We start from the raw sequence: 15,284 nt of genomic DNA on the forward strand, positions 1-15,284 counted from the left end.
TAACCACTCTTTACAACCGTGATAAGCAGAAGAGCATCTCAAAACACACAACTCATCAAATCTTGAGGTAGATGGGCTACAACAGCAGAAGACCACATCAGGTTCCACTCCTACAGGCCAAGAACAGGAATTTGTGGCTACAGTGAAACTGAGCAGATGATGATTGGGAAAAATCCAGGCAGTGTTTTTCCAATCTTCTACTGTCCAGTGTCAGGGAGTTGGATTACTGGGGTGCTTTTTAACTGTGTATGTCATTCAATGATGGCAGGTAGTGTTACTAGATGAGAGGAGTAAAATATAGTATCCATTAATAGCTCAACAATTAACTATTAGCAATAGTTTATATCACAAGGTCTCATCGATGGTATAATAAAAATAATAGGGCAAAGTATTACACATGCACACACACACATACAAAGGCAGTCAAGCAGCTGCATTGAAGTCTAGTGGTGTTTCACTAGACATGACGGTCACTGATACACTACATGATTCTACTGGATTAGAGACCACAGGTGGTACAATTGCGCTTGGTTCCAAAAATTCCAAAATAATCTGCCTTAAGAAATATAATATGAAGTAGATGCCAAAAATAAAAACATATACTGATTTTTTTTTTTTTTAAATGAGCTTAGGCCTGCTAGCCAATTTATACCAGTCTCCCTTGACGTCATTAGCTGCAGTAAGTCTATTCAATTCACCAAAGTTTATAACGCAGATATAACGCTAATACCTGCTTATGCTTCCCCTCATCATAATAAGAAGCACCATCTTCTCAGGATGCCACCACTGACAGATCCTAAAGATTTTAGCCTACTCTTTGGCTACGTTTACATGACAATGATGTAGTCAAAAACGGAAAAGTTCTTCTCTTGTGTTTTCAAAAAGTTTCATGTATACACGACAACATTTTCAAAACGATTTGCGTTTACACATATCCGCGATAACGGCCAAACCCGCTGTATTACGTATGCCAGGCCAGTAGTTGGCGCTGTCACCTTGTTAGTTGGTTGTAATATTGGTGTAGTAAATGCACACTTTGCTGAAGAAGCGTTAGCAAACTCTTGAGCAGCAACACTACCATGTACTCCGACATTGTTGTGTATATTTGTTCGCGCTTGCCTTTACAATAGACACGTACTGCGCATGTCTACATACCTAACACGAACTACGTCACTGTTTTCAAAGATTCCCATATTGGGTGTTTACATGGAGACGATAAAGGTGGCGTTTTCAAAAACTTGCACTTTGAAAAAATAGGCGTTTTCAGTCCCCAAAACGCCGTTGTCGTGTAAACAAACAGGCAAAACGCATAAAAAGTTTTCCGTTTTTGGCTGAAAATGTTGTCATGTAAACGGCCCCCTTCACTGATTGTGTCACAGTTTAACTAGAGGTAATCCATGCCTGGTTTGGTGTTGAATCACACTGCACACAGAACTGCTGAACTGTCCATCTCGTCACACCACCGAATGCAGTAGCTTTCCCTGACGGCCGTCCTGTTGCCTTACCAATTGCGAAAACACCCTTTCCCCAATCTGTGTGGTCCTTCTTCTGACCCATTTTACACAACACAAACTCTGTCTGTACTGTTCGTCACATATTCTACAGACATTGTCAATAGCATTCTTGGAGATGGCTAGCGTTTCCCTATAAAGCATTTCTGCTCCAGCACACCTGACTAATAAAAAATATATAGTTCCAAGGGTTGAATAAGGTGCTCAAATATCCAATTTGACCCCCGGCCAAGACTCACCATTATATGCACTCTGTCTCTCTGTCTCGCACACACATACAAACACACAGCGCACCGAAAGGCTGAATTATAACCTGATGAATACACACTGCGGGCTAATTCTATGGAGCGCTTTGACATATTAAGCCAGGCATCAAAACCAGTTTATGTCAGATGATTCACCTAACCAAGAGCATTTCTGCCTCTCTATAATGGTCCGATTCTCAGTCGGATTGAGGTCTGGGCTTTACTGGGCCACTCTAGCACATATAATGTCATTGTCCTATTGGAAGGTAAACCTTTGCCCCAGACTCCAGAACACTGAAACAGGTTATCTTCTAGGATTGACCTATGTTTGGCTTTTTCCATCTTGCCCTAAATCCTGATCAGTAACACAGTCCCTGTTGATTAAATACATCCCTACCACATGCTACCCCCACCATGCTTCATTGTAGGTTTGCTGTTCTCAGGGTGATAAGCAGTGCTCCACCAAACAAAGGATTCTGCGCCAAGGCCAGAAAGTTCAATTTTGCTCTCGTCAGACCAGACAACATTTTCCCACATATGAGTTTTTTCACTGTCTTTCTCAGGCCTTCTTCTTCTTGCCACTCGTGTATAAAGACCAGCTTTGTGGAGTGTCCAGGCTATAGCTGTCCCATGAACAGCTTCTCCCACTGAGCTAGGGATCTCTCCAGCTCCTTCACTGTTTCCCTTGGCCTCTTGGTTGCTTCTCTGACTAATGTCCTTCTGACCCGGTCACTGACTACTGATGGACAGTGTCCTCTAGTCAGAGTCACGGCAGCGCCATATTCTTTCCATTATTTAATAACGGACTTTTGTGTCCAACAGGATGTTTGAAGTTTCAGATATTTTTATAACCAAACCCTGATTGATACTTTTCAAGAACTGGGTCATGAATTTGTTTTCATACCCCATTGGTCTTCATGCCATTTTTTAAGGTAGGTTCTCTAACAAACTCTGGAGCCTTCCAGAAACATAAAGTGTATTTATACTGAAATTTCAGGTGGACTCCATTCAACTAGTTATCTTTCTAATCTTTCTATTTTTTCTCATTTGTGATGGCAATTGGCTGCACCAGGGGTTTTAGGGGTTTCACAGCAATGGGATCGTAACTTCAGGAACCACATTTAAATTTATTGATTTGCAAATCAATAATTTGGAAATTATTTTCCCCCCATTTCAATATTATGGACAATATTATGGACTCATGACATTCATTCATTCATTCTTGACCCACAGAGACATACGTCCACACACACACACACACACACACACACACAACACAACAAAAGGCTGACTTATGACCTGCTGAATACACATTACAGGCTAATTCTCTGGAGCGCTTTGACATGTTAAGCCAGGCATCAAAACCAGTTCACGTCAGATGATTCACCTAACCGAGAGCATTTCTGCCTCTCTATAACGGTTTGATTCAATCTGTGTGTGTGTGTGTGTATGGGGCCATGTGGTCAGTCTTGGTGTCCAACTGTAGAATAGCCATATTTGCTTTTTCTGGATAGATTTCACTTGAATCTCTATTTCATCTAGTTACTATCATATTACTCGAGCATACGTGATGTACAGGGCAAAGTTTTGCTTCACATTTATTCACATATTACCCTTGGAATGAATCTTGTTTTGTTTTATTATAATGGATATCATGTTTCCATTTTTGTCATAATGGAGCAAGCAGGGCGCCTGCACCCACACTAGAGAGGGAGCAAACATCCGCTTTTACTCAATCACTTTGTATTCGAATAGAAACATTTACCTTCGGTGTTAATAATGGAATGCGCATAAGTTTAACTAAACAATATGCTTCCTGTAATGTGCAGCGAAGATGCCTCGCTGATGCCTAACTGATTAACAGATTATCGAGTTGTCATGTTACAAATCCTCCTCACTCGATTTATTCAATTCACTGTGTGAGCGCATGGGCAGAATCTGTGCTAGTGTGAGAGTGTGTGTGTGTGTGTGTGCATGTTTGTGTATGCTTATCAGCAAACTGACACCAGACATACTTCCTGTTTTCCCTAGAGCGCACCAGAGAAATAACCACCAGTTTATAACCAAATCCCCAACACAATGATGTACATGTGAGACAACAAGAAAAAAAAGAGAGAGAGAGAGAGAGAGAGAGAGAGAGATCAGATCAGATCTGTGGATCTCTGTTAAAAGATCCATGCTCGAATTTCCTTAGCTGCACTGCGGTGTGCGGATGGGCCGGTGCTGCCTCATTATCTGTCACACATGTTGTACTTTCTACTCCTTATTCTAAATGTCTACATTCTTCCACCCAGTCTTTCCCTCAATGACACACGAACACACAATCCTTGATAACTCGTGTATTCATCTGTTTATTTTGATAGCCAGAACACCACAAATGAGTCTACAGTTAATCCACAGAGTAGCCTAGCGCAAACTGAACCCTCTCATAACTCTAATGTTTCATACTTCATTATTCACAAACACACTACAGTGGGCCAAAATCAGCCTGATACTAATGTCGGATCTGCACAATCCTAGTTTTTACACAATCCCTCATGTAGCCTATCAAATATCTTGAGTAACAGCAGAAAATGAATATAATGGCTCATTGAGTGTGTTTTAAAGATTTTTTTAATAAGACTCTTGCAACATCTGTCATGCAGATCAGCATTAAAACATTAAGCACTAAGACTGAAATGTTAAGACATTCTCGTACTGAAAGAAAATGTGACAAAGCTGAACAGTGAATACTGAAGTAATCACAAGTAATGTTTCTTTTATTTGCCAATTTGGTTTTGTACAGTTGCATAAATGACAGAAATTCAGCTTTGATTTATGCTTTACTTTTTTCAATTCATTCACTGATTGATTGATTCATCTTCAGTAAGCACGTTATCCTGGTCAGGAAGTTGCAGTGGATCTGAAGTCTATCTCAGGAACACTGGACACGAGCTGGAAATACACACCAGTCCATTGCAGGGCACTATGCGCACACACACACACACCTGTTTACACACAGGGGCAATTTAGAATAGTCAGTCCCCCAACTGGCTTGTTTCTGGAGGTGGGAGGAAGCCGGAGGAAACCCACATGGACACAAGGAACATGAGAAACTCCACACAGGATCGAACCAGGGACCCTGGAGAATCGAATCAGGATCGAACCAGGGACCCTGGAGCTGTGAGGCAGCAATGCTACCTGCTGCAGCACTTTGCAAAACTAAGTTACAAAATCACAACCTAATGCACAAACCAGTACATACTTACACCCAAAGAATCATTCACAGTGGTTTTTTTTTTTTTTTTTTGCAGTGTACAGTGACATATTTAATCAAAATTTTCATCACTAAGCTAATTTATTGTATGTGTGTGGGTCCCCAAGACCCACACACCTACACACATTTGAGACATATGTGCACACATACACACCAGAGATATTCACACATACGAACGGTGCACACAGACAACCACATCCATACACACATTTTCCTCTTCATTCCAGATGTAATGTAATCCATTGTTATGAGGGGAAAAAGGGGTGAGGAATGCACAGAGTTGGAAGACAACATTCCTGCATCTGGAAGCGCTCAAACACACGTGTGTCCCCTTCCAGATTTTTTCCTTCTCTCTCTCTCTCTATCCCTCTCTGCTTTACTTCTCCTTTCGTTTCCTCCTTCACCAAATGAAATATTGCAATCTGATCCTCTGCTCGTCTTGGCTAATAAAATTCAGCTCTGCAGAGCAAAGATAGCATTATCACAATTTACACATTTTCACACACACTCACTTTCAAATCTCATCCCACAATTCACACTTACAGACACTATGGAATCCTAAGTACTTCAGAGTACTTAGGATTAAGTACTAAATATGGCAAAACAGCACATCACACTTACCAAGAGTCATACAATGGTCTCCGAATAAAACACATCAAGCTTTAATAGTGGTCTAAACACACCCAAAACGAGAGCTCAAACCTGACAGAGTTTCAATCCAGAGCTGGACTGATGATGAGAGTGCACTGAAGCATGCACACAATCTGACCTAATGATATTTCCCAAATGATGAAGTCAGCTTGCGTATTGAACTTTATATTTCTCTGTGCTTCATGCATGAAAAACATCAGAATCCCTGCTCAGTGCTGAGAAATCACTTGTGTCACTCATGTGGTAAACATAGTGACAAAAACACTAAGCACAACTAGCATTTGACCAGCAAAGGTTGCACCGCGGGCAGCAGAGTGGTAAGCTGGTTCCACCCTGAGGTCGGGTTATTGTCTGTGGGGAGTGTTGCATGTTCTCCCCATGTTCGTGTGGAGTTCCTCTGGGGTTTCCTCCCCCCTCTTAAAAACAAGCCAGTAGATAGATAGGCTAAGATAGCTGTGAACGTGTGTGCATGGTGCCCTGTGATGGACTGGCATCTAATCCAGGGTGTATTGCTGCTTCACTTCCAGTGTTCCCGAAATGGGCTCTGGGTCCAGGTCTAATAAGACGCAGCCCAAGTATTCACAATTCTGAGGATATAACTAAATGCTGCCATTTCCTCTGTATTACAGAAGCATTATGAGTCGCAGCATGCTCATGTGTAGGCTCGTGGATGCTGAAAAAATGCAAAGTATCCCAATAACCGGCAAGCTATAACATTTCCTCACTTCTAATTTGTTTTTTTTTTTTTAAAATAACTTTATGATCTAATTTGTGTATTTTGTTCTCTAGCCTGTCAAAAACAAGCCAGACAGTGTTAAGACACTAGATAAACAACAGAGCAATAAATAGTTACACACAAAGGGCGAGCAGACGGATGACTCTCTCTCACCTGATATCACGAAGTTTAAAATCCAAAAATACACAGAAACTCAACAACACCTTCCAGCTATAATGAGTTCTGTAGCAATTTCACAGTTTCAGTAGAGAACATCTTTAAACCTGTCAAATCGGCAGCAGAAAACACGAGGAGTAAAACAGTATTCGTTCTGACACTGTAGACAATGTAATACAAATTACACAAGTATTTCTCTTTAGAATCCTTTTAGAAGAAAGATATCGGATTTGTTATTAAATGGGTGGTCTATACATTCTGTCACCAGCTATGCCATTTGTGTGCCCACATCACACTAGCCTGCTGTGACTAATGAGACCGTGGCGACCAACAGTAAACTAAATATAGGAACTGCCACTACTGACTAGAGAAATTTGAGTGATGTGGGGCAAACTAGTCACTGACGGCGTGAGCACAGGGTTATTGTTAAGCCTTCAGGAGGGCTCCCAATTGGCACAAAAAGAAAAGCATTTGCCGTATTGCATGGAGATCACACGTTTGATTCCTGACAATGCCAGAGCCATACGCGGCCAGGATTCTAAGAGAGCATTGGCTGTGCTCCCCTATCAATCACAGCGACACTATTCAATCGTGAGCGTCTGTGAGCTCATGCATGAGGAAGTGGGTGGATAGCGCTTTCCGCCGAATGTGTTACACCATCCCCTGATGTTGCATAAGCAGCAGTATGAAAAAGATGTGGTCAGCTGGCTTCACATGCCTCGGAGGAAGAATGTGCTGGTCTTTGCCCACCCTGGTTGGTAGATAGATAGGGCAGATAGGGAAGATAGGGCAGATAGGGCAGATAGGGCAGACCTAACTGAAGGGTGGGAATTAGCCATGACTAAATTATGTAGAAAATCAGGGAAACCCCCACTCTCCCCAAAAAAGAGAATATTTATTTCAGTGTTCATCATACTATACTATATCACATTAATATTTGTCTTACATACTGCCTATAAAACTAGTACATACTTGTAAACCTTTGGGGCTGTGAACAATGAACACATATAAAGCAATAAAGAATGCACCCCGATGCTCAAATGCAGGATCTGCATTTGCACAAGCCCACATTCGGACATATTCTGAGTAAGTAGCAGGAAGCAGAGGTGGGGGACTGCACCTGGTTGAAGGGGGAGATCAGGACACTATTTATATCACTACGTTTGCCACGTGGGGTTTTAACGCGGTGTGTAAAAGATGGAACGTGCAGCAGGAGCGAAAACAAAAGGGAGTTTAGAGTGACCCTGTGGTAGTGGCCATGAGGGAAAAGATCTTACTCGAGCACGGTGATGAACTATAACTGTCACGGTACATAGTGCTCATAGTGCAGAACCATAACACACACACAGACACACACACAGACACACACACAGACACACACACAGACACACACACAGACACACACACAGACACACACACAGACACACACACAGACACACACAAATCCATAGACAAGATGTGGCAGGGGTGGACAAATTAGTAGCTTGGGCACCCAGGACAAGCAGATTTCATGTCCAGGTTATTAGCTTTTGATTTGTAGCCCAGCAAAGAAGTAGGATTAACAACCAGAAAAAGTAACAGAAATACATAAAACACACAGTACTAATTATAGACGCAAAACAAAAACACACTTCACAGTGCTGCAACACACATCAATGCCAAATCTATAGCGCGAGCAACTGGTTTTGAATCCCGCCACCTGCTGCACTACACACATCAGCCAGACACGGTGCTTGACAGTGGAACGGTTTTCACTAGGCAGATAACTCGCATGCACGGATGAACTTTTCACAATCAGGAACCCACAAGTGCGTAGAAACACTGATGAAACCGAGAAAAATAAAGCCAAAGCACAAAGCTGTCATTTAACTATCCTGCTTCATACACACAGTCACCTCATGGTTAAACTTCAAGAGAAAAGAAAGACACTAGCAAGACTCGAATATCTTTCACATGCAAGGTGAGGACAGAACACCATATCTCATAGCTGAAACATTAGCCAACTTTTTGTCAAGGACACAAACACAATGTGCTACTTTAGAAACTTTGTTAGAAGAGGAATCATTTATTTTCCTTCGTCTGTATTAATGCATTTAACAAGCTTGCCATGCATTATTACATCAGATTTCTGTACAAGTAAAACATAGGACATGGGCAATGAATTTATTAAACCGATTTTTAGTAGCCTGGTGCTACCAATGAAACCATGGCACCTGGGAAAAAAAGATAAAATTAGAAACAACCAATAGTGATCAACATAGAGTGGCTGCTATATCGTCTCAATGTAATATGCTCTTGATTTTGACCCAGAGCTATTTAGAAAAATTGAAGAAATATTTCTTTTTATAGCTGGGACTGAGCTCTCTATAGCACAAGAAAAAAAAAAAATTAAAAAAATTAAACATTGTGACCCATAGCTCATTGATATTTCACAGTTCATGTTAACAGCATATCTTCAACTTTAAAATCAATACAAAATATAAAGTTGTTCATTCATATACCACGGATATCCAGCGCTTACAAGCCAGCAGGGAAAAGACTGACGGTACGAAACTCATATGACGATCGTAGAGGTGTAGAGGTGGAACAGCCCACATATAACATTAGCTTTACCTTTGACATTTCCTTCACTTACACAGAACCGCAGGATGTGGGATACTGAATGTCACACACATGCACACACATGCTCGAGTTGCGTGTGGATGACACCACGACAAGTTCCTGTCTATCACACTTGCGGTCTTTCTGCGCCAAAACTGTTCTTAGAACTAGTATGAATGTGCGTCAGAGTAGAATACCTTTACCTGGCTTTTTCACTTAGCAACAGAGACTAAGCCAAATATCAAAGCTGCTGACAAAACCGATGAAGCAAGGGCCAAAGGAATGAAACCTGAATAGATAACTGAATATGATCTGAGAGCTTCTAGAAGAATCTAAAAGAGAGAGAGAGAGAGAGGATACAGAAACTGTTCTGACCACCGTATCAGCACTTTGGGAGTGAATGTAGGTCACGCACGAGACTAAGCTGCATGAGACGTTATCACAGTGTTGGCCTTGGAAATATTGAAATATGCAAAGAAGCCCTCTGACAAATCAGTGCATCCTTTTATAATGTCATGAGCTCCACAACCAACCTCAAATGTTCCAGACAAATGTGTAAAAAATTCATCTTTAGGTCAAAATGATGCATAAACATAAAACTGCATAGGTGTCGTTGTTTTTATATACAAAACTGAGCTTATCATAATTGCAAAAATGTAACCCTATCACGTGAGACTGCACGCACGCACACACACACACACACACACACACACACACACACACAATTCCATCGCCATGGCAACTCAAGCTGTGTCTTAAACCGCCTACTACCGTACTAAATAATAGAGTGGTTTCAGATATTATGGGAAATCAGGCGTTTATTTATAAGCCCTGAATGACTACGTAATTCCTTACTCAGCTTTCCACTAAAATTAGTTTATGAACATATTTGCTGTCTACAGCTGTACTGAAAGATAGTTTCTGTTGATCAATTGACTTATTTGTACAAATGAAACCACTGAAACCCGAAATGCTCTGTATCTACGTATAAAAAAAAGTATTATGACAGCCTACATACTGAAAGAGTGTTTAAATTGAGATGCACAGCACGTCCTCTCCAGCACTTTTGTTATTGAATTTTATTCAAATTTGGTTGACCTCTGTTTTAGCTGAAAAAAATCTGAAGTGTAGTTTTCAGGTATCTCCCATATCACCATAGCAAGGTGAAAAAAAAAAAGGTTGGTAGCTCTCTGAAGATACTGTACTGATAATGTAATCTGTACAATAACTTCAAAATATGCCTTTATTCCTGGGAGGAATCATGTTTAGCTGATTGGTACTGGACTTTATTTGACATAAGATGTGTTTTAAGAAAGAAAAGGCAAAAAAAAAAAAAAAAAAAAAAAAAAAAAAAAAAAAAAAAAAAAAAATTCAACTAACATACATCAAGAAATTATTGTGTTGACATGACTGATCATTCCCAACATTCATTAGTTCTCATGGTCATCTCTAGTAGAAGATAAGCAAAATGCACCCAATGCCAAAAGCATGCCACATTCACGAAAACAAAGTAAGAATCAACCATGGAAACAAATAAACGCAAAGAATAGAAAACAGCTTTAAAGCAGCCACGGCATCTGCGCACTGCAGCCTCATGGTCTCATGTGAAACACGTTATGTTTTTAAGACAAACACAACAACTGCTCATGGAGTTTTTCAGCATATGAGGTTACACAAACCTCCCATCATTACCTGGCACCCTAAAACTATATATTTATCAGGCCTGTCTCACTAATGTCTCACTAGCTAGCATAAGATGTGACAGGTGTTTGTGTTGGACAGACGAGCACACTGATTGGTTTCAACAACCTGTCAATCAAGTAAGCCTCAACAATGGTTCATGGTGACATTTTAGCATGTGATTTAGGTCTAGTTCGCTCACAACCTTAGACTCAGACCAGATCAAAATAAGAGAAGTGCAAGACCACGTGTTTGTTACATTTTTAATTATTTCACTGGTGGTTCTCAATTTATTTGCAGACAGTGACCCCTTTAACTGTAACAAATTTCACTGTCCCCCTTTGAACATAAAACGAATGAAATATTAGGCTCATTATTGAAATGCGTATAATATTTTTGCTATTTATTTAGCTTCTTATTTCTGAAATTTCCACCAACATAACACATTAAGTCCAAGTTAACATTATTTACAGGCCGGCTTGTATTTGAGTTATTGAGGTTTGAATGAAACCTCTTCAATTCAGCTGACCAGTCAACAGTCTAACAACTAGAAAGAAGGAAGGAAAGTTTATTTATAAAGCATATTTAAACAACTCAAGTTGACCAGGGTTGTATATCAAATAAAACTGCAGAAATAAAACAGCACAAATGAAATAAAACAGCACATGAAATGTAACAACAAAAAAAAAAAAGCCAGACATAAGAAACAGTAATACAAATCAAAAATGACAACAAACGTATCACTAATGAATATAACAGCTTTGATTACAGTGGGTTGTTACTTGTGGGTTCAGGTATATTACATCAGGAAGTAATGTACCTGAACCCACCCGCCGGTTCCATGCTACCATCACGCACTAGTTACTGAGCAGGTACAATAATATTTCAGCATGGTATCACCACACTCTTTAGTAGGCTAGTTTGCGGTTTGGGTGCCAACCATAGCAGTAATCATTGGCACACGCAGACTGTTACTAAGCAACAGGCTGAAGTGAAATTCCACATTGTCCATTACACTGGATCAGTGATATTTACATCAACAATCTCTGCACAGTCCCACCATTAACACACACACACACACCATGCTTCCCTTCAACACAATGGAGGCTACCGTCAATACTAATACCTATCTCAGCTAAAATAACCTCCAGTCTGAAAGGAGGCTAGAAAAGGTCGTGGGCAGTTATTCTTGTCCCCCTCAGCGCATCTGACACCCGTCATTCAAAGTGCCTGACACGTCACATCAAAACACGCCACACCTTCCTCAGCAAGCGTATCTGCTGGGGAAATAACACATGTCTAGACTGCTGGACAATGGTAAATAAATTAACCACAAATCTCCCTAGACCTCGGCTTTCCCCTGCACGCCTGCCTAGCAGAGTCCACCTGCAGCAGCTGTAAAGCGCACTGTCACTGTGTTTATGCGTCTGTAGTGCAGCACAGAGTCACACTGCACACACACAGACACACTGCACGCACAGACACACACACACACAGACACACACTGCACACAGTGTCACACTGCACGCACACACACACACACACTGCACACGCACACACACTGCACAGTGTCAAACTGTACGCACACAGACACAGTGCACACACACACACACACACACAGAGACACAGTACACACACAGAGAGACACACAGTACACACACACACACACACAGACACAGTGCACACACACACACACACAGACACAGTGCACACACACACACACACAGACACAGTGCACACACACACACACAGAGACACAGTGCACACACTCACACAGAGACACAGTGCGCACACACACAGAGAGACGCACTGCGCACACACAGAGACACAGACACACTGCACACACAGAGACAGACACACACTCACACAGAGACACAGTGCGCACACACACAGAGAGACACAGTGCGCACACACACAGAGAGACACAGTGCGCACACACACAGAGAGACACAGTGCGCACACACACAGAGAGACACAGTGCGCACACACACAGAGAGACACAGTGCGCACACACACAGAGAGACACAGTGCGCACACACACAGAGAGACACAGTGCGCACACTCACACAGAGACACAGTGCACACACACACACAGAGACGCACTGCGCACACACAGAGACACAGACACACTGCACACACAGAGACACAGACACACTGCACACACAGAGACACAGACACACTGCACACACAGTGGCACAGACACACTGCACACACTCAGACACACTGCACAGACACACACACAGCTCCAGCGTTTCTCTGCTCATCCTCCAGCTTGTCAGGAGCCACAAAGCAAAAGCACACAGCGTCTAAAACAGTCTCCAGCACTCAGACACTATGTGGACAGTAAATGACACGACAGGCCACCAGCAGGCTATAAATGTAAGGTTGCTGCTGTGTGTGTGTGTGTGTGTGTGTGTGTGTGTGTAGCTACAGCAGGCTGCATTATGCATGCTGTAGGAGGTGTACCACGCGTTTGCCTCGAGCTCTGGGGCTGGAAACACAGCCTGCTGCTACAGCTATTAATAGCATCCAGAAAGCCACAGCATGTGTGACGCCAGTCCCTGCACTCACCTAAACTGCCGGCGAAACCGTCCATCTTCAGAGGAGCGTATCAAAGCCCAGGGACAGGAGAGATTCCCGGAGAGAAGGCGTTCTGCTTGGGAGTTCGCTCTTAAAAACAGAAAGGGATGGACGTGAGGCCTGGAGACCCTGGCGCAGACGAGGGCGAGTATCACGCTGAATACTCTGTCCGGATGGCTCAGGAGTGACTGGGGAAGGATTTAACCAAGACGCGGTGATGCTCTGATGTGGAAAAGGCCAAGTGTTGACGGCAGCTCCGCTGAGAGCTCCCCGAGCGCAGCGCGCAGCTCGTCCGGATCTCAGGCGCACAGCTTCGAGCTTTCCGCGTTTCCGACTCCGCCCGCTTTTGGCGGAGCTTCCCGTCGAGCTCGCGCTCCCACACACGCCTCGAGTTCCGCAAACACGGCCCGCTTTACCGGAATATTTTAACGGTGGAACTCAATACAGAGGTGTCTGGTTGGTTGTAGGGGCTCCCTTCTCATGTCTGTCAAGTACAAAACCACGCCTTCAAATCGCCACGGCCACGCCCATATATGTATCTCCTCGATTTAGAACGCTTGTTCGAGACCCCGCCCCCTTGTATCGACCACGCCCTGTGCGGCTGGACGCCTCAGCATGGCTTCAGTGTATCGCTGCTCTGCTTTGTATCACGGTGTGTGCAGTGTAAGAGCGCAGTGTGGGAGACTGCACTGCGTCCCCTCTGACATTTCTCACGTTTCGCTTTTAGCCGTGTTTTAGTTTTGGAGTGGGATTTCAAGTGTCGCCTACATGGCTGTAGGAAAGCACGAATCAGGATCATGGGAGAATAATTTTCAATGTCCAGCCCAGGGTAAATAAATGCCACATATTTTCAGCCTTAGGATCATTTTCATTTCATAATGCAGAAGAAACAGTGGAAATCCAGATTACATTCAATGTGAAATCATTATGCTAGACAAGACTGATGCTGCTGGATAGTTTCCAGTGAGACCACTCTAACTGTCAGTTAAATAAACAAACAAAAACAAAAAATCTTTTGTTATTTGAATTCAACATTTTAGAGATTTCTGTCTATGGTTCCCTTGAATATGGTATTAACTTTACTAATTATGTATGATAAATATAATATTCAGGGGGTAATGGTGGCTTAGTGGTTACCACACTCGCCCTGCACCTCCGAGGCCTGGGGCACGAGTCCCGCCTCCCGCCTCCACCCAATGCGCGTGGACCTTTCATGTTCTCCCCATGCTGCAGGGGCTTCCTCCAGGTATACCGGCCTCATCCCCCAGCCCAAAGATATGCATTGTAGGCTGATTGGCATCTCTAAATTGTCTGGAGTGTGTGTGTGTGTGTGTGTGTGTGTGTGTGTGATTGTGCCCTGAGATGGACTGGTACCCCATCCAGGGTGTCCCCCGCCTCGTGCCCCAAGTCTCCTGGGATAGGCTTCAGGCTCCCTGTGACTCTGGATGGATGAATGGATGGATGGAAATGCAATATTCATAAACATTCATTTCAATAACTCTACCACTAAGCTGTCATGATATTTTTACAGAGATATTTAATTCATATAATAAAGTATATATATCAAAAAACGGTAATTTACTCTGCATTCACACTAGCAAGCCACAAGTCACTTGTATTTTGTCTCTTATTGGCATGAAGTGAAAATCTTGCTGTTTGTCTGATATTAGCTGATCTTCTGTTGAGTTGCTCGCCTTTCTAGATGTTGTGCGATTGTGGGGCAGCACCTAGCTTCCATAGAGTTATTATTGCATCTAGTAGTCAAAAATGAGAGCAAAAATGCAACAAGTGCTAATAGAGGCCCATCGGGGCAGGAATCACACTGTGATACTCAAGACTCCATAGCCACCAAGATCTTGTTTTATAGC

The 15,284-nt window shown here is 42.5% G+C and overlaps 1 protein-coding gene across 1 annotated transcript in view; it reads right to left on the reverse strand.

Annotated features, from left to right (window-relative positions):
• LOC113540944 (EMAP like 4) overlaps window positions 1-14,046 on the reverse strand; it is an 86,600-nt gene extending 72,554 nt beyond the window's left edge. Inside the window, exon 1 of the mRNA XM_034301397.2 lies at window positions 13,408-14,046. Within this exon, the coding sequence (XP_034157288.1) occupies window positions 13,408-13,432 (25 nt within the window). The 5' untranslated portion in view covers window positions 13,433-14,046. The remainder of the gene's footprint in view (window positions 1-13,407) is intronic.
• Between the last annotated feature and the right edge of the window lie 1,238 nt (window positions 14,047-15,284).

Source organism: Pangasianodon hypophthalmus, chromosome 3 (genome assembly GCF_027358585.1).
Source record: "Pangasianodon hypophthalmus isolate fPanHyp1 chromosome 3, fPanHyp1.pri, whole genome shotgun sequence".
Taxonomy (NCBI): Eukaryota; Metazoa; Chordata; class Actinopteri; order Siluriformes; family Pangasiidae; genus Pangasianodon; species Pangasianodon hypophthalmus.